Source organism: Polistes canadensis, unplaced genomic scaffold (assembly GCF_001313835.1).
Source record: "Polistes canadensis isolate GaletaPanama2010 unplaced genomic scaffold, ASM131383v1 scaffold_177, whole genome shotgun sequence".
Taxonomy (NCBI): domain Eukaryota; kingdom Metazoa; phylum Arthropoda; class Insecta; order Hymenoptera; family Vespidae; genus Polistes; species Polistes canadensis.
The window spans coordinates 217,218-232,538 of record NW_014569724.1 but is presented as its reverse complement, the minus strand read 5'-3'; the positions used below and the strand labels follow the sequence as shown (position 1 = coordinate 232,538).

At 32.5% G+C, this 15,321-nt stretch overlaps 3 protein-coding genes across 15 annotated transcripts in view; 1 reads left to right on the top strand and 2 right to left on the bottom strand.

Annotated features, from left to right (window-relative positions):
• Nucleotides 1-1,454: 1,454 nt before the first annotated feature.
• Nucleotides 1,455-4,549, bottom strand: LOC106789319 (peroxiredoxin 1-like). The gene is made up of 4 exons (XM_014753429.1): nucleotides 4,437-4,549; nucleotides 3,082-3,225; nucleotides 2,406-2,714; nucleotides 1,455-1,840 (listed from the first exon to the last, which is right to left on the bottom strand). Exons 2-4 carry the CDS (start codon nucleotides 3,207-3,209, stop codon nucleotides 1,696-1,698), a joined length of 582 nt encoding a protein of 193 aa, XP_014608915.1. The 5' UTR covers nucleotides 3,210-3,225; nucleotides 4,437-4,549; the 3' UTR covers nucleotides 1,455-1,695.
• A 345-nt stretch (nucleotides 4,550-4,894) lies between these two features.
• Nucleotides 4,895-14,057, top strand: LOC106789321 (putative peptidyl-tRNA hydrolase PTRHD1). Of its 3 annotated transcripts, none has more exons than XM_014753432.1 (4): nucleotides 4,895-5,053; nucleotides 5,528-5,714; nucleotides 5,880-5,984; nucleotides 13,955-14,057. In XM_014753432.1, the coding sequence occupies exons 2-4, from the start codon at nucleotides 5,529-5,531 to the stop codon at nucleotides 14,012-14,014; spliced, it is 351 nt and encodes a 116-aa protein (XP_014608918.1). In that variant the 5' UTR covers nucleotides 4,895-5,053; nucleotide 5,528; the 3' UTR covers nucleotides 14,015-14,057. The 3 variants fall into 3 exon arrangements, with proteins under 3 accessions (XP_014608918.1, XP_014608917.1, XP_014608916.1); XM_014753431.1 differs by lacking the exon at nucleotides 13,955-14,057 and adding an exon at nucleotides 6,278-6,933; XM_014753430.1 differs by lacking the exon at nucleotides 13,955-14,057 and having other exon boundaries at nucleotides 5,880-6,107.
• LOC106789318 (collagen alpha chain CG42342) overlaps nucleotides 6,962-15,321 on the bottom strand; it is a 115,265-nt gene continuing 106,905 nt past the window's right edge. For 7 of the 11 annotated variants that reach the window (XM_014753418.1, XM_014753421.1, XM_014753417.1 and 4 more), the window contains 7 exons: nucleotides 11,997-12,023; nucleotides 11,632-11,685; nucleotides 11,237-11,263; nucleotides 10,512-10,547; nucleotides 9,324-9,458; nucleotides 8,577-8,798; nucleotides 6,974-7,908 (listed from right to left, as the gene is read on the bottom strand). In XM_014753418.1, coding sequence (XP_014608904.1) covers nucleotides 8,679-8,798; nucleotides 9,324-9,458; nucleotides 10,512-10,547; nucleotides 11,237-11,263; nucleotides 11,632-11,685; nucleotides 11,997-12,023 — 399 coding nt within the window. In that variant the 3' untranslated portion in view covers nucleotides 6,974-7,908; nucleotides 8,577-8,678. Of the gene's footprint in view, nucleotides 7,909-8,576; nucleotides 8,799-9,323; nucleotides 9,459-10,511; nucleotides 10,548-11,236; nucleotides 11,264-11,631; nucleotides 11,686-11,996; nucleotides 12,024-15,321 lie in introns of all 11 variants that reach the window. The other 4 variants (XM_014753423.1, XM_014753420.1, XM_014753425.1 and 1 more) reach the window with 4 other exon arrangements.

Below are 15,321 nucleotides of genomic sequence, written 5' to 3'. Positions count from 1 at the left end.
TACCAATTCCAGCAAGAACTCGCCATGAATTTGGACGAAATTTTTTGTACAGCATTCGTATAATTGAAGGAACTAAAGACCAAGATAAGCCTAGAATATAAAACATATGGTTTTTTGTTTGCCAATTTCAAACTGGAAATATTAATTATATGATAAACCTAAAGCGGACAGATAACCGAGGATCCAAGCAATATCTACAACAGCTAGACAAATTTCTCTTTTTTTCATCGGCAAACATTCGATGAGATATACCCTCAGTATCGTATAATTCCCGGCTAATCTGAAACGCACAAAAATATTCTATTAAAATTTGTACTTATTTCATAAAGTATATTTACCTACCCTAAGCCTAAAAAGAATATAAATAAATTAATTAAAAATGACGTTTGGGCGAAAGATAATGCAATAGATGCAGAAAATATGAGAACCATGGTAAACGTAATGATTCCTTTGCGTCCGCAAATATCGGCAAGACTTCCAAATAAGAAGGAACCAATTGCCATTCCTAAAATAGAAAAATAATTACCAGGTTCTTGAGAAATTTAAAATTATACGATGATGTGTATTCACATACCGAAAGATTGCGTAGCGTTAAATACTATGATGTCATTCTTCTCTAATTTTAAATCGCACATTGCTAATCGTGAGACAACGAAGACAATGAGGGAAGCAATGGCTTCCATGAATGTACAAACACCGCAAAATCCGACTATAAAATAATGGCATACTCCCCAACCTATATATATATATATAATTAACTTTTTATTTAATATATACTCAAAGATAAATTAACATTATATTAATATAAATTATAATCAATTAAATTTGTTTAGATAAAGAGGCTACCCGTTCTGTTCAATGCAATTTCACACCCGTTACTCATAATTTTTGACAAGTCGTTCAAAGAAATTTCTATGAAAATAATTGGTGTGTATATTAATTCGTAGATCATTCAAATATTTATTTTCAATCAATAATTCTTCATTGCATTCAATATCAAATTTACGAAATTGTATCTACGAAGAATAGATTAATAACACGACAACGCGATGACAGTACAACTGTCTATTTGCAATCATGTGAAATATTGTATAACTAAAGGTGTCGTTGTTTGCTTTTATATACTAGTTGTATGTTTAAAAAAAAAAAGAAAAAAGATAGCTAAGAATTATGCGTAAAAGAGAATAGACATTTATTAAAAAGACAACTAAAATAGCATATATTTTATTGAAAAAAATGACATTTTAATTTTGAATTAAAAAATAAAATAAAAGTTTATTCAAATACGTAAACGTAGTTTAAATGAGCAGATATTTTTAGATGTTCATACATTTGTTTTTATACTTACAGATAATATTTTATCTTGATTATTACAAACAAAAATGCTTATTAGATACAACTTTTATACGTACGATTTGAACAATTTCATTCATTATATATAACTTGTACTTAACTGTTTTATTATTTTGTTATTTTCTATATAAATACCGCTGATATTCCTTTGCGTAATTGATTTATTCGTAAAAATCAAAATGAAACGACATATCAGGAGAAAATAATATTTGTGACAATTGTTTTGTACAATATCTTATTATACATCGCGTATGGAACTGAAAATATCTACTGAAAATATCTACTGAAAATATAGGATCCATATAGAAGATTCGTTTGTACGTTTAAAAAGAAAAATGCCATCTACGAGTCCTTAAAATATTCTTTAGAAGCGACTACGTCGGGTTTCATGGTCTTCTTGCCTGGTTTCCAACCAGCTGGGCATACTTCTCCATATTTATCCGTATATTGGAATGCTTGTACGAGACGCAGGGTTTCATCAACCGATCTAAAAATTTATATATCCGTATAATATATAATATGCATTATGTATATTACCATAAGTACATACATAAGTATATTATCATAAGTCAAAGAATTTAATACAAATCACGATAAAAAAAAAACCTATAAATCCTACTTGAAAATAAGAAAAACCTCGAATGATCATTTCTTTATCTTACAATAAGATAAAAAAAAAAGAAAAACAATTGTCCAAGTTTCGTAATAACATTCAACGCACATTTAAAACCTTTCAACAATTTTAGTTTACGGGTTTCTAACGATCCTTGTAAAAAAAATCTGTTAAAAAGAAATCGTTTAATTGCGTAACACTTTAGTTGCAATAACGCGATGCAAGAAGTGCAACAAGTAAAAGATAATTTTTAAGGTAACATATGTTAATTGCTGCTATTCTCTTATTGCATAAAACAAATAACAATTTGTTCATAAATTTTATAACATCGCTAACAACTAAGAGATTGAAAAACAAAAAGAATGACGAACACGAATCGTGTTTTTGATTACAACGTCAGAGTATACAATAGTACTTGAAGATTAGAAATGAATTTTACCTTCCAACCGGTAGATCGTTGACGGTGATTTGACGCAAATTTTGTTTATCGTCGATAATGAAAAGACCACGGAAGGGTATTCCGGTTTCTTCGTCGAGTACGCCATAATCGCGTGCAATCTTGCAACTTTTATCGGCAAGAAGTGGAATGTTCATTTCACCGATACCACCATCTTTGCGTGGGGTGTTGATCCATGCCAAATGAGTATAATGAGAATCGGTTGATGCTCCTATTACTTGACAATTAACGGCCTTAAATTCCTCAGCACGATCCGAAAATGCAATGATTTCGGTTGGGCATACGAAAGTACTATAATCGAACAAAATTCATTATTAATATTAACCCCTAATGTGTGTGTGTGTGTTCTTGATTATTTTAATTTTTCTAATGAAATAAATATACAGTAGAAGATTTATTTTTACGAAAAACATTAACGACTATCCGAAACAAAAGTTTCAAATAAAATGATAAGAAGCTTTCGATATTTCTAGTGTAAATAAAAATCGAATATCTGAAGATAATCGGACATGCAATGCGCTTATCTTTATAAAAAAAAGATACATTCATTCATTCTTAGATGATTAATCAGACTTCTGAGATTTCGTTATATAATTTCCAAGTTCTCTAGACTATTCGAAACGAATTCAAACAAACTACGATTATTATAATTACGTACAAGTCCAACGGATAGAAAAACAGTACGACGTATTGGCCCTTATAATCGGAAAGGGAGACGTTTTTGAATTGGCCATTCACAACGGCGGTTGTGCTAAATTGAGGTGCTGGTTTCTGAAGAGCCGGCATTATGGCTGATGTAATTCTATAAGGAAAATAGAAAAAAATAGATAAAACACATAATTAATAGGTTTTCGCGAAATGTGCACTAATGGGATTTAAATTTATTGTTAACGTGAATGCACACGAGGTTATTTCCTTCACTTTTTTTTATTTTTTTTTTATTCCTATCTATAATTCTAATCTTAAATCAATCCATTCGCTTGATACCTTTCCGGGTTTTTTTTTTTATTAAAATTTATAATTTACCTAAGCAAATATTTGATTACACGATCAGACTTAATATAATTAGTCATACTTGTACGTAACAACTGCTATTTCAATATAATTGTTAAGTATGCCGCAATAATGGGAATACTCTGAGTCATGGTAATGAGTCGGTAGAAAAAAATTAGACTTTTTTTTACAATGACCAAGACGAATTTGGCTATAATTGTTACCAGGCGTCTGCTTTCTTTTTTCAAAATAATTAGTTGATATTATCGCTGAGTTAAACTTGGATGTATGCACAGTGTAAAATAATATACATCTTATTAAGTCGGCGGTGTGCAATATAATCTAATAAATAATCAAAATTTTCTTTTTTAATTATAATAATTAATTAATAATAATACAAAAAATACATGTAGTTCTAAATTTGTTATTAAATAATTTTATATTTAAATTTATGTGTATGCGTGTATGAATAAAAACCAAAGGTTCAAATTTAAAGCAAAAAAAAAGCAACAAAGCCTAATCATTTGCAATTAAAGAGAAGAGTTCAAAAGATAAACGAGATAGTTAATAAACGATTGGTTTGATTTATCGCTTATTTAACTTTTTTTAGAAATGATATATATAAAAGAAAAAACAGTACATTAGGTTATTGACCTTCTACTTTCTCGTGTGCCAATGTTTAATAAATTTATAATGTATTTTATAATGTAACAATTGTAAATCGTTTAATACAAACGCATTATTCAAATAATAATTAATATGATCGTAATAATTGTTTATTTATCAAATAAATTGAAAGTAGAACGATTTAATGCATTTTCTTTCTACGCTTTAAAATATAATATATCTAACGGTTTCGTGCACGTCATGACCTCGAACAAAGAACGTTGAAAATATAATGGTTAAACATTTGAAATAATAAATTCTATTGTTTCTTTAATCTATGTAAATATTTGTAACGCGAAATTATAAAAAATATTATAATAATTCGGTGATAGATATTATATTGAATTTAATTACCTTGATTTCTAAGGACGAGAGAACGTAACTCGACAAACGCTAAACAGAGAAAGCGTAGATTCACACCGGTGACCGGTTTCATACGAAACCTATTCAGCAAATAACGCCTTATGAAGGGTAACCCACTGGGTGAGTTGTCATAAGCGATAACAGAGCTATCTGTGATATCAATTCGTCCAATTCTATTTTTCTAAATTTAACCAAACTATCTGTTTGATAAATTTAAAACTGTAAATTGAGCAGTTTCGGTAACACATACGATATATTTATTGTTATTTAAATGTCAAACTTTAAATATCTAGTCTAGTTTTTTAAAAATTAAATATGCCATCTTCTGGATAAATTTAAAATTATGAACTAACCAATCCCTGTTATTCTACATTTAACACAATTACTGTTACCCGGATTGGTTAGTCCGATTTTCTTGAGCACCACCTTGCGAATAAAGTTGGAACTATATTTTTAATCGATTCTATCGAGTTCTAGTTATGTCATACACGATGCAGCTGTCAGTCGCTATTATGAATGTGTTTATATTGGTTTGTGTTGGTAATTGAAATGTTTCAAAAAAAGAATAAAGTTTGAAGAATGTGTCAATCGATTACGTTTAATTAAAGGTAAGGATTGGTTTACTTGTTTTTTATTATTTGTTAGATATGTGCAATTAAGTTTTGATTATATACATATATTGAGATCATTACAATGAAATGGTGAAAAGCAATCCACAGAGCGAATCATTATTTCTCATATCGTTTTGTAATATTGGAGTTAATGTGTGGTCAGATAGAAATATTTTATCATTAACAGGTATAAAATAATATATATATATATATATATATATATATATATATATGTATATATGTATAATACCGCAAGGTATTTTTGTAACTTTGATAGATAATGAACAATTTAGGTTATTATTACATGGAATATCATGTATCATGCAATTATTACAACTATTATTTCTTTGACAACAATAATTTATATGATCAATATAACCTCAATTTTAGTTTACTTATGCGAATGATGATTATCGTGTAGGATGAATAAAATGAAATTTGTCTAATATTAATCTTCATTTTTGTATTTAGAATGTTAGGACTAGTTCAGTACGTTGTAGTAAGGGGAGACCTTTCCAAAGCGATGGGATGGCCAATGGGTGCTATAATAGCTCAAGCGTGTCACGCATGCACAGCTGTTACTCATCTATTTTACAACGATAGCAATACGCAATCTTACCTCGCAGATTTGGATTCAATGCATAAAGTTGTTCTTGAAGTAAGTTTATATATTTCTACATGTGTTGTAATTTATATCTCGAGATAATACGTATATTATTATTATTGTGCTCGTTTACTATATAATATAATTCTGTACATATATAAAATGATGAAAGAAATACAGTAAGCTTTGACAAAAATTTAATCCTAATTTTTATCTTAGGCATTCGACGAGGCCGATTTACATACTTTGTGTTCCAAACTGAAGGAGGACGACATCCATCACAAGCTGTGGATAGAACAGCCGGAGAACATTGCAACTTGTCTGGTAACAAAACCTTATCCTAAGAATGAAGTGCAATCGTATTTCAAAAAGTACAAATTGCTTAAGCTTTGATAATGACAATCATTGTAACCATTAATAATAAATATTTAATCGGTACAAAACTAAGTTTATATAATACACTGTCGTAGACTTATAAGCGATAATTAACAAAAGATTCTTATACTTCAAATAATGAAGAAAGAGATTAATTCTTGAATCTTCATCTTTTGAGTACGGATATTATATGTTCATATATTTATATATATATATATATATATATTTTTGTTTTATATTAGGTTGTTCGCTTGCTCATGCGAATCAAAGGAAGATCAAGACATTTCAAAGCGGACGGGTAAAATCGTAGTCCAATTAATATCCGCATTTATTGTTTATCTTCTTTATAGAAGCAGTCTGTTTTGTCTATTGACATCGAACGGAATTATAATTCGGACTACTACCACGCAAGAGCACGATTTATTCTTTTTTATAAATCTGCACAAATCTAGTTAACGATCGGCAGAATATATATTCCGAGATTACATATACACTTAATTTAATTTAATTTATTTCTTTTTTCTTTTCTTTTCTCTTCTTTTTGTTCTTTTTTTTATAATTAATCGCTAATATTGACAATGTGTACAGATAAACTCGTTCGTTTTTAAAACTAGCGCGACTATTAACTCTGGTCGACGATATAAAGCGGAGGCCGCACGGCGACTCTCGATTTGCACGACTATGATAATAAAATCCGTATAAAAATCTGACATAATCTCTTTTTTTTATCTTCTTTTTTTTCTTTCGTTTTTGTTTTTTCTTGTAGTATCAGGTCGGAAGAATCTTTCAATATAATTTCAAATTAATCGTATCCGCAGATGATATATAATTTATTTGATAAATCGATAATTAAACACGTCAATAATGATACGCAGGACATAGTTACGGGATTTTAAACGTACTTGTTACAAATAAAATGAACTTTCTTTTTTTTTTTCTGTTGTTTTTGGAAGTACCGCGTAGCCGATTGGATATGTGATTGCAGTATTAAAATTCTATTGCATATCCTTGAATGTATTTTCCTGGACACAATGGCAGGTATCAAGAAGGAAGTCTCTCGCATATCAAGAACGTATACACACATACAGAAATTACACGTAGGATAGCGAAGCCCTTTTTCGAAATACGACGATATATGTATGTATCGTAGCAAGAATATTTATTTTTTAATCCTGGCTATCTTTATTTACTGTTTATTTGTCCATCGAGAAAGAACAAAAAAACATAAATGAGCCTCTCTCTCTTTCTCTTGTACTCTGCACCGCATCACCGTATTCGATCGATTAATAATATGATACACTTTAGCAGAAGACAGAAGCCTAACACCAGGATCACGATCGCTCTTTCAATACTCTTTCTTCGTTGTAAGAAATTTTGGAATAAAGTTGTTGTTATTCTCGTTGTTGCATTTTAGCCTCTAAAAAAGGTGGCCTGACAAATTAAAATTAGATGAAAATTATTAGAGAAAGGTTAAAAAAAAGAGAGATCGTGTTAACCATCTTCTTCATCATCATCATCATCACCGTGGATCCTAATAGTAGCAGTAAACTAATTATTTATGTACACGCACTGCGGACGCTAGACACTTGTAAGTACACTTATTTACAAACACTCCTCTTCTCTGGCAAGATGATTAGTAGTTAGTGTAGTTTGCCGGAAAAAATATCTCTAAATTGAAATCGCGTCGAATTCGTAATACGGCGTGTGAGTCCATAGATTGCTTTTCCTCGGTGTGTACGTTTTAGCGACGCGGATATAATAAGATAGTCCTCGATGAAAATGCGCTACTTTTGGCAAACAATTTGTGTCACTGCCCTTCTTTCTCCTCTTTCTTCTCCTCCGCCAGCCATTGGCGCAGAATATTACTTCTTGGCTAAAAACAATCGAATACAATTCTAATTATATTTCACGACATTGCTTCCCTCATCGATTTTATTCGTTAATCTCGCCTGATTTATTATTATCATCAAGCAAACCTCGATTACGATCTTGTCATATTTAAAAAAAAAAGAAAAAGAAAATCCTCTATTTCGTATAAATAAAATAAAGGATTTTTTTGTTTATTTCGACGACATAAAACAATTATAAAAGCGACAGCCATTAAGAGACCAAGCTGATTGGATCTAAAAAGTAAATAACTGTGCAGGATTACTATCGAACAACTAAAGAAGAAGAAGAAGAAGCATCATCACGTTTAGGCAGCACAGCAGGCTCTTTCAGTGTATCTTTATTTTCTTATTATTCGATCGTAAAAAGGTTTCTAAATCCTCGTAGAAGCGTTTACCGTGAGGAAAAAAAAACGCCGCAAGCGAACTTAATCCCATGCAGCAGGAGGGATAAAATGTGCTATTGTGTGTCGGATATATCACACGGGAGTTTTGGGTTAAAGTATATGCGTGCATGGGTGGTGGGAGGAAGGGAAGGGCAAGAGGGAACGCTAAAGCCATAACGCATTTTAACTGAACCCGAACGACGGGATTTCTAGCTTCGGGCTAGACTCATGCAAACGACGTTAGTCTTTACTACAGGATTTGCAATTACCAGGACCACGTTAGTTTGGGAGAGCAGGGTGAGTCGTGTGATGAGGGTGTTGGTGATGGTGGTGGTTGTAGTGGTGGTGAGTAGGGCAGCGCACAATGAGCATTATGGCTCCGCTAAGTTCCCGTTGTGATCTGGATAATCGTCGTAGTCCTCTTCCGGCTCGTAATCCGTTTCCGCGGGTTCTGGTCCTTCGATCACTGGTGCCGACGTACTCGTCGTATCCTGCCGACCACACACACACACACACACGAGAATCCCAGCGTGCGTCAGACTTTTTCTTTCTTTCCAAAATACTATTCTAACTAATCTCTTTTCATTTTAGCCCGTTTTCAAAATCCTCATGTCTCCCCCATTTATTCATCTTGATCATAGGAAACAACTTACTATTTCACTATGTCGTGTGACACACGCACGATGGAATCTGAGAAAAGTTGTTCATCTTTTTGACGCGTCATATATCAAATTTATCTTACCATATTATTCAAAATGGTTTTATTAAATATCATCATGTTATTTTACATAAGTCGGAGATTAAGCGTCAAATCTTGACAGTAATATCTATTTGTAAATCTAGATCTTTTGAAATAGATAAAATTCGAGATTCATTCCATCGTACGATGATGACACGGATGAAGAAGGGAACAACGATTTTCGAAAGTTAAATTTAAGGACCTTGAGGATGGGGAATTCTTTCGTAATGTTAGGTTTTTAATATCATCGTTAGTCAGGTAAATTCCTGTAACGTACCTGAGGTGGTCTCCAGCCGCAACCAGGTAATGGAAGGCCGTCAGGACCGAGGGGACAGGGCGCGTCTAGTCCGGGTACACCCTGATCACCTTTGTTACCCTTGTCTCCTTTTCTTCCTCTCTTACCAGGTGGTCCCTGTGCGAATATACAAAATCGCGTCACCCTTTTTCCTTTTGTCTTCTCGTTTATCGCTATTGTGCATTTAGTAGTTGCTCGACGCAACGACTAAATCGCCGTTTTTATTTCGCGACGTGCAAGAAAGGCCAGGCATGAGAAAAACAACAACTTTCTATGTATATGCATTATAATACTGAGTATCTTGTGCACAATACGCCGAAGAGTAACGAAAGGCGAACGAACATAAATACGAATTATATTAATTGATTTTTTTTTTCTTTCTTTTATTTCATCGAAAATATTATTCTTTTTTTCTCCGCGTACTCGGAGAGAAATGCATTGATTTCTTTTTTTTTTCTTTTTCTTTTGTAAATCACCAGATATTACAAATAAACATTTTTTTATCGTCCGCCCTTCGCTCCTTGGATTATATTAATCGATGTTTGATCCTTATAGATCACATTGATCGGCTTGAGATTATATTTTCTATTCGAGTTAGCGCAGAACGCTGGTGGCAGCATACAAAAAAAAAGGGGGTATAGGAATAATTATATTCAATATATTTTATCCATGGATTTCGATATCCTCGAGTCTCTGTGCAAAAAGTTTCATATTTTTAATTCCTTCATTTTCAAACAATTTCAATCTTTTTTTTTTTCTTTATATAAGTAGTAAATAAAAAGTCAAGAAACAAATTCAATGTTTATGCGCGAACGTGTGGTCGATACGTTATACGTTTTGCACTGATCGTTCATAATTGCATTGCTATCTTCAAATTGATTTGTTAATGATTCATTTCGTTTCATTTCATGTTTTTTTACTTTTTTCCCCCTCTCCCAATTCCTCCTTCTCTCGATAATGTACGAGCTCACCGAGTTCGTTAATTTCACACGTGATTTATTCTATGCGTGAAGTTCCCATGAGCGTCGTCGAATTATCGCCGGCTATTTAAGAAAGAAAAAAGAAACCAAGGAAAGGAACAAAAAAGACGAAAACCCAAAAAAAAGCAAAAAAAAAAAAAGAGAGAAAAAAAGAAGAAATAATCGAACTTAACAATAATTCGATACTCACACAATCACCTTTAGCACCTTTCTCACCCTTCGGTCCCTGAAAGTGGTATGTTAAGAAGATTAAGTAAACAGATTAACGTTCGTTATGCTTCTAGTCTACGTTCGCGACTTGTTAGTTCGTTTTTAGGAGCTAAATTTTTTCAACCTTTGGAGTTTACATCCTCTTGAGTACTTTAAGCGCGTAAAACTAGCGCCAAATGACTTTTCTCGCTCCCCTTTTTTTTCTTTTCCTTTTTTTTTTTTTATATATATATTTTTATTTTATATTTTTTTATTTTTCTTTTTTTCTTGTTTTTCCTTCCCACTCTCTTCTTCTCCTCTCCTCCTTCGTCGAAACGACGATAATCAAATCACGACTTTTCTCCCGTTTGTTCGGTACGAGAAAAAAAGAACCCACACACATAAATTGCAAAAGAAACAAAAATCGAGAAAAGATATAAATCGTAACGAAAAAATGTTCTTAATTAAATTTCTCCTCGTCGTATTTTGTGCAACGCAAAATTATATAAAACGATAACTCGAGACAGTCGATCCAGGGAGGAAGTTAAGGGTGATCGAGGGGAGGGGAGTACTGGCTGAGGTTTTGACAGGAGGGTTGGGGGTGTGCTTAGATCATGTTAGGGGTATATCCCTTCGTTACTTTCCCCCTTCCCTCCCCGGTCTAGACTGTATCGTGATTACATCGAGCAGCGGGGTAAAGGTGATAATTGAGAAGAGTCACTGTACCTCCGTTCCTGGAATCCCATCGGTACCCTGGGGAAAAATAAATCGTCTCGTTAGTTTCACCTTCCACGTGCTTCCCTTCATAATTCTGATAGCCGACACCGGATGGTTAGAATATGGAAATACGTTAACAAGAGAAAATTTTGCTTTTCTCTCTCTTTTTCTTTCACTCTCTCTCTCTCTTTCTCTTTCACTCTCTCTCTCTCTTTCTCTTTCACTCTCTCTCTCTCTCTCGCTCTCTCTCTCTCTCTCTCTAAATTTTTGGTTGTTTTTTTTTTGCAACCAGGTTTTAGAGTTTCACGCGTTTTGTGCGTTAATAATAATCATCGTGCTCGTTGAATTAGCATAAAAAAAACACATAGTTTTTCATTCGAAATCGATGACAAAATTGTACTTACGGGTAATCCTGGATCTCCCCTTTCACCTTTCGTACCAGGTTCTCCTTGTGCTCCCTGCAATTACCAGAAGAAATTCTAACAAACCACCGCGAACCCGACTTAAAATCTCGCGAATTCTTTTCTTTCTTCCACCCCCCCCCTCCGCCTTAAACAAAATATATTCCTTTTTGATTTTGTACGATTTTTTGTCTCTTTTTTTTTTCATTCAATTCGATTTAATCCGACTAGGAGAAAGTGAAATCGGAGACTGACGCACAAAAATAACATGATATTTGGCTTTTTCTTTTTTCTTTTCTTACGAAGAAAAATTTGCGATTCTCTTATATTTTTTTTTCTCTAACGATTAGCCCAACGGGGTTGCTCACCTTCATGCCGTCTAGTCCTGAGGGTCCCTGAAAGGTACAGAGAAAAGTTTGTCAGATTCGTCGTAGAAGTCTGACACCGTGTCATAGATTCGACGACAAACTTCGTGCATTTTTGTCTGTTTTTTTTTTTTTTTTTTTTTTTTTTTGAAAAAAACGAATAGAAAGTTTGGATATATATTTTCTGTTTTTCTTTTTTTAAGATACGACTCCTTTTGCAATCTGCCGAGCTAATATTTCTTCGTTCTTATGTAAATAGCTTGGCAGAGAACAACAACCTGCGAAAATCGAAGGAACGAAGGAGAAGGTAACAAAAAAAATGGTTCAATTAAAAAAGAAAAAATAATATTTAAAGAGGAAAGAATTAAAAAAAAAAAAAAACACGATGATAATACCAGATCGTAAAAAGAAAATAAAACAAAAAGATACCCTCGCTGTGATATAATAATATATTATTTTTCGTTCTTATCTCCTTTTATTTTTTTTTTTTTTACTTTCGGTGACTTCGACCGAAACAAATTTCTATCGGCAAAATCCCTATTATTTATTTTTCCAATATTCAGTAATTATAGTCAACCGATAACGTAACAAACTGCGGGGGTATGTCCTGTTACATTATCGTCGTGGTCGCAGCAAATTGACATGTGTTAATTTATATTCTTATTCTCAATCCCCATTCGACATTTAGACACTTACTTTTCTTTTTATTTATTAGAAATAAAATTTAGAAAAAAAAAAGAAAAAAAAAACAAACAAAAAGATAGAAAAGACATGAGAGAAAGAAAGCTAACCGAATGAAATAGAAATAGAGAAGAAAGATCGTGAATAATATAAAAAGAGAAAGATAGATAGAGAGAGAGAGAGAGAGAGAAAGAGAGAGAGAGAGAGAGAGAGAGAGAGAAAGATAAAGAGAAAGATAAAGATAAAGATAAAGATAAAGATAAAGATAATTCGTATTTCAATCGAAACAAAATGCAAAGCGATATAATCAACTACGAAAAAAAAATAAGGTGTGGTTTTTTCGTGGGGTGGGGGGTTGAATAATATGTTCGAAGCGTTAATAACGAGGTGTGGGCACCGTGTATAAAGCAAAAGGACACAGGCACATGCACATTCTGTTTATTAATCGGGACATTGTAAAACAAAACTTGTTAGATTTCAATTATTCACATACGCAAGTTACGCCGTCACTTTTTTTTTCTATATACCCTTTCTTTATGTTAATTCAAATCGTAATCGTAATCGTAACCGTTGTTGACGGTTGTTATTGTTGTTGTTTGTTAGTTTTTCTCCCCTTTATCAATTTGTTTTTTTTCCATTCTTTCTATTTTTTCTTTTCTAGCGCCGCCTTTACAATTAACACATACGCAGGATAATTCTAAATTTTACGCTCGCATATATGTATGTCGGATACACGCGAGTGTATATACACATACATATATATATATAATAATAATATATATATATATATTTTTTTTTTTTCTCTATATATATTTATATATGTATATTCTTATTGTATTTACATTTACAGACATACACATACAAAAGAAAGAAAAATATATATACACGTCTCTTACTGTGTGTATGTATGTATATGCACGCGTATACACGAGCTTTTACACGCATTTACGATTATTAAACCACCAAGGAGAACATGTTTTTTTCTTTTTTTTTTTTATTTCTTCCCTCTCTTTGTCATTTGTTTTCTTCTTCTTCTCCGATTTTTTTCTTTTCTATTATATTATTTTTTTTTTGGTCTTTTTTCTGTTCATTTTCAATTCGATAATTGCGCTCGCTTGCGCCGCATTAGTTTCACTTAAAAACTAAAAATAAACGCTGTTGCTGCTGCGATTTATGCATGATCGATCATCTTACATGCTACTCCTCGTAAAGAAAATTAGAAAAACGAAATTGTACCGTTTGTAATAGTCGTCGTTATCGTTGTCGTTGTTGTGTTGCAGTTGTTGCTGTTGCTGTTGCAGTTGTGTTGTTGCAGTTGGTTGTTGTCGTCGCCGTCGTAGTTGTGTTGTTGTTAAGAAAATACAACATCATTTTATTCGGTTATTTCGTTTTCTTCATTTCTTTTTCCTATTCTACACTGTACAATCCCGCTTAAAACTTTTGTACTACTTAAAAACCCAGACGCAACCCTGACGCAACCCTGACGCAACGTTTGTTGGATTTTTAATTGTTTCTTCGTTTGTACGTCACTTTATATTAACAATGACTGGGATCGCGTGCCCACATATATTATTTTTCATTTCGCGATCATAATTTCGCTTACACGTTTAATATGTCTCCTTTCGTTCGATCATAGGTTTATAATTACAATAATAATAACAATTATTATTATTTATTAGGCCTTTTTATATTATTATTAATTATAATTATTAATTTATTTCTTTTTTCCTCTTTTTCCTTCTTTCCTCCAAGTAGCCTCGGACATTGTTTTTTTTTTATTTTATATATAGATCGGATGAAAGAAGCTGTTTGATTTTTATGTGTGTTGGAAATATATATATTAACGCGATCAAAATTTGTATTTGTTTTTAATTATAGTTTTTGTGCGATCCCTTTGGATTTGGTGAGTGGTGTTGGTGGTGATTGTATCAACCTAGCTCTAGGCATCATCATCATCATCATCATCATCATTTCACGTTCTCATAAATAAGTTAAGAACGTTTATTATGCAATAATAAATTGCTTTTCCTCTCGGGCACGTACCTTTTCTCGTTTATGACATACGCAAGTGGAATGCCGCGTGAGAAACGCGGAGAAGTGGAAAAGGTAGAGAGGGGTTGCTGCCAGAAGGTTGGGGGAAGGAAATCGTTATGAATGGCTGGATTACAGTTGCGTGCAGGGAATTTTATCGGTTAGTTCTTGTTAAGTACAAAGTACGTAAGTTGCGATTGTAATCGCTCGCTTCGGTCCGCTAAAGATCGTTGTTGTGTCTGAAAATAATACTGGTCGTAAAGGGAGACGACAAGAGGAAAGAAAAGAACAAAATATATATATATTTATATATATATATATGTATATGTGTGAAAGGAGAAAGAAATAAAAGATGGGACGAGAAACAACGGCGGTTGGGTTGCTTTCCTCCCGTCCTTTTTTTACCCTACGTATTTTTATCGAAAAATTTAAAAAAAACAGCAACAACAAAAATTGGATTTGGAACGAACTGTCTATCTTATTTTTTTTTTCTTTTTATGAGGCAATTTCTAAATGAACAAAATCGAACGATCAATTTTTATTTTAAGTAAAATTATATGTCGTACAAATGATTTATTGACTTTGTTGCTTGTTAGTATTGTTAGTATTATTTGTA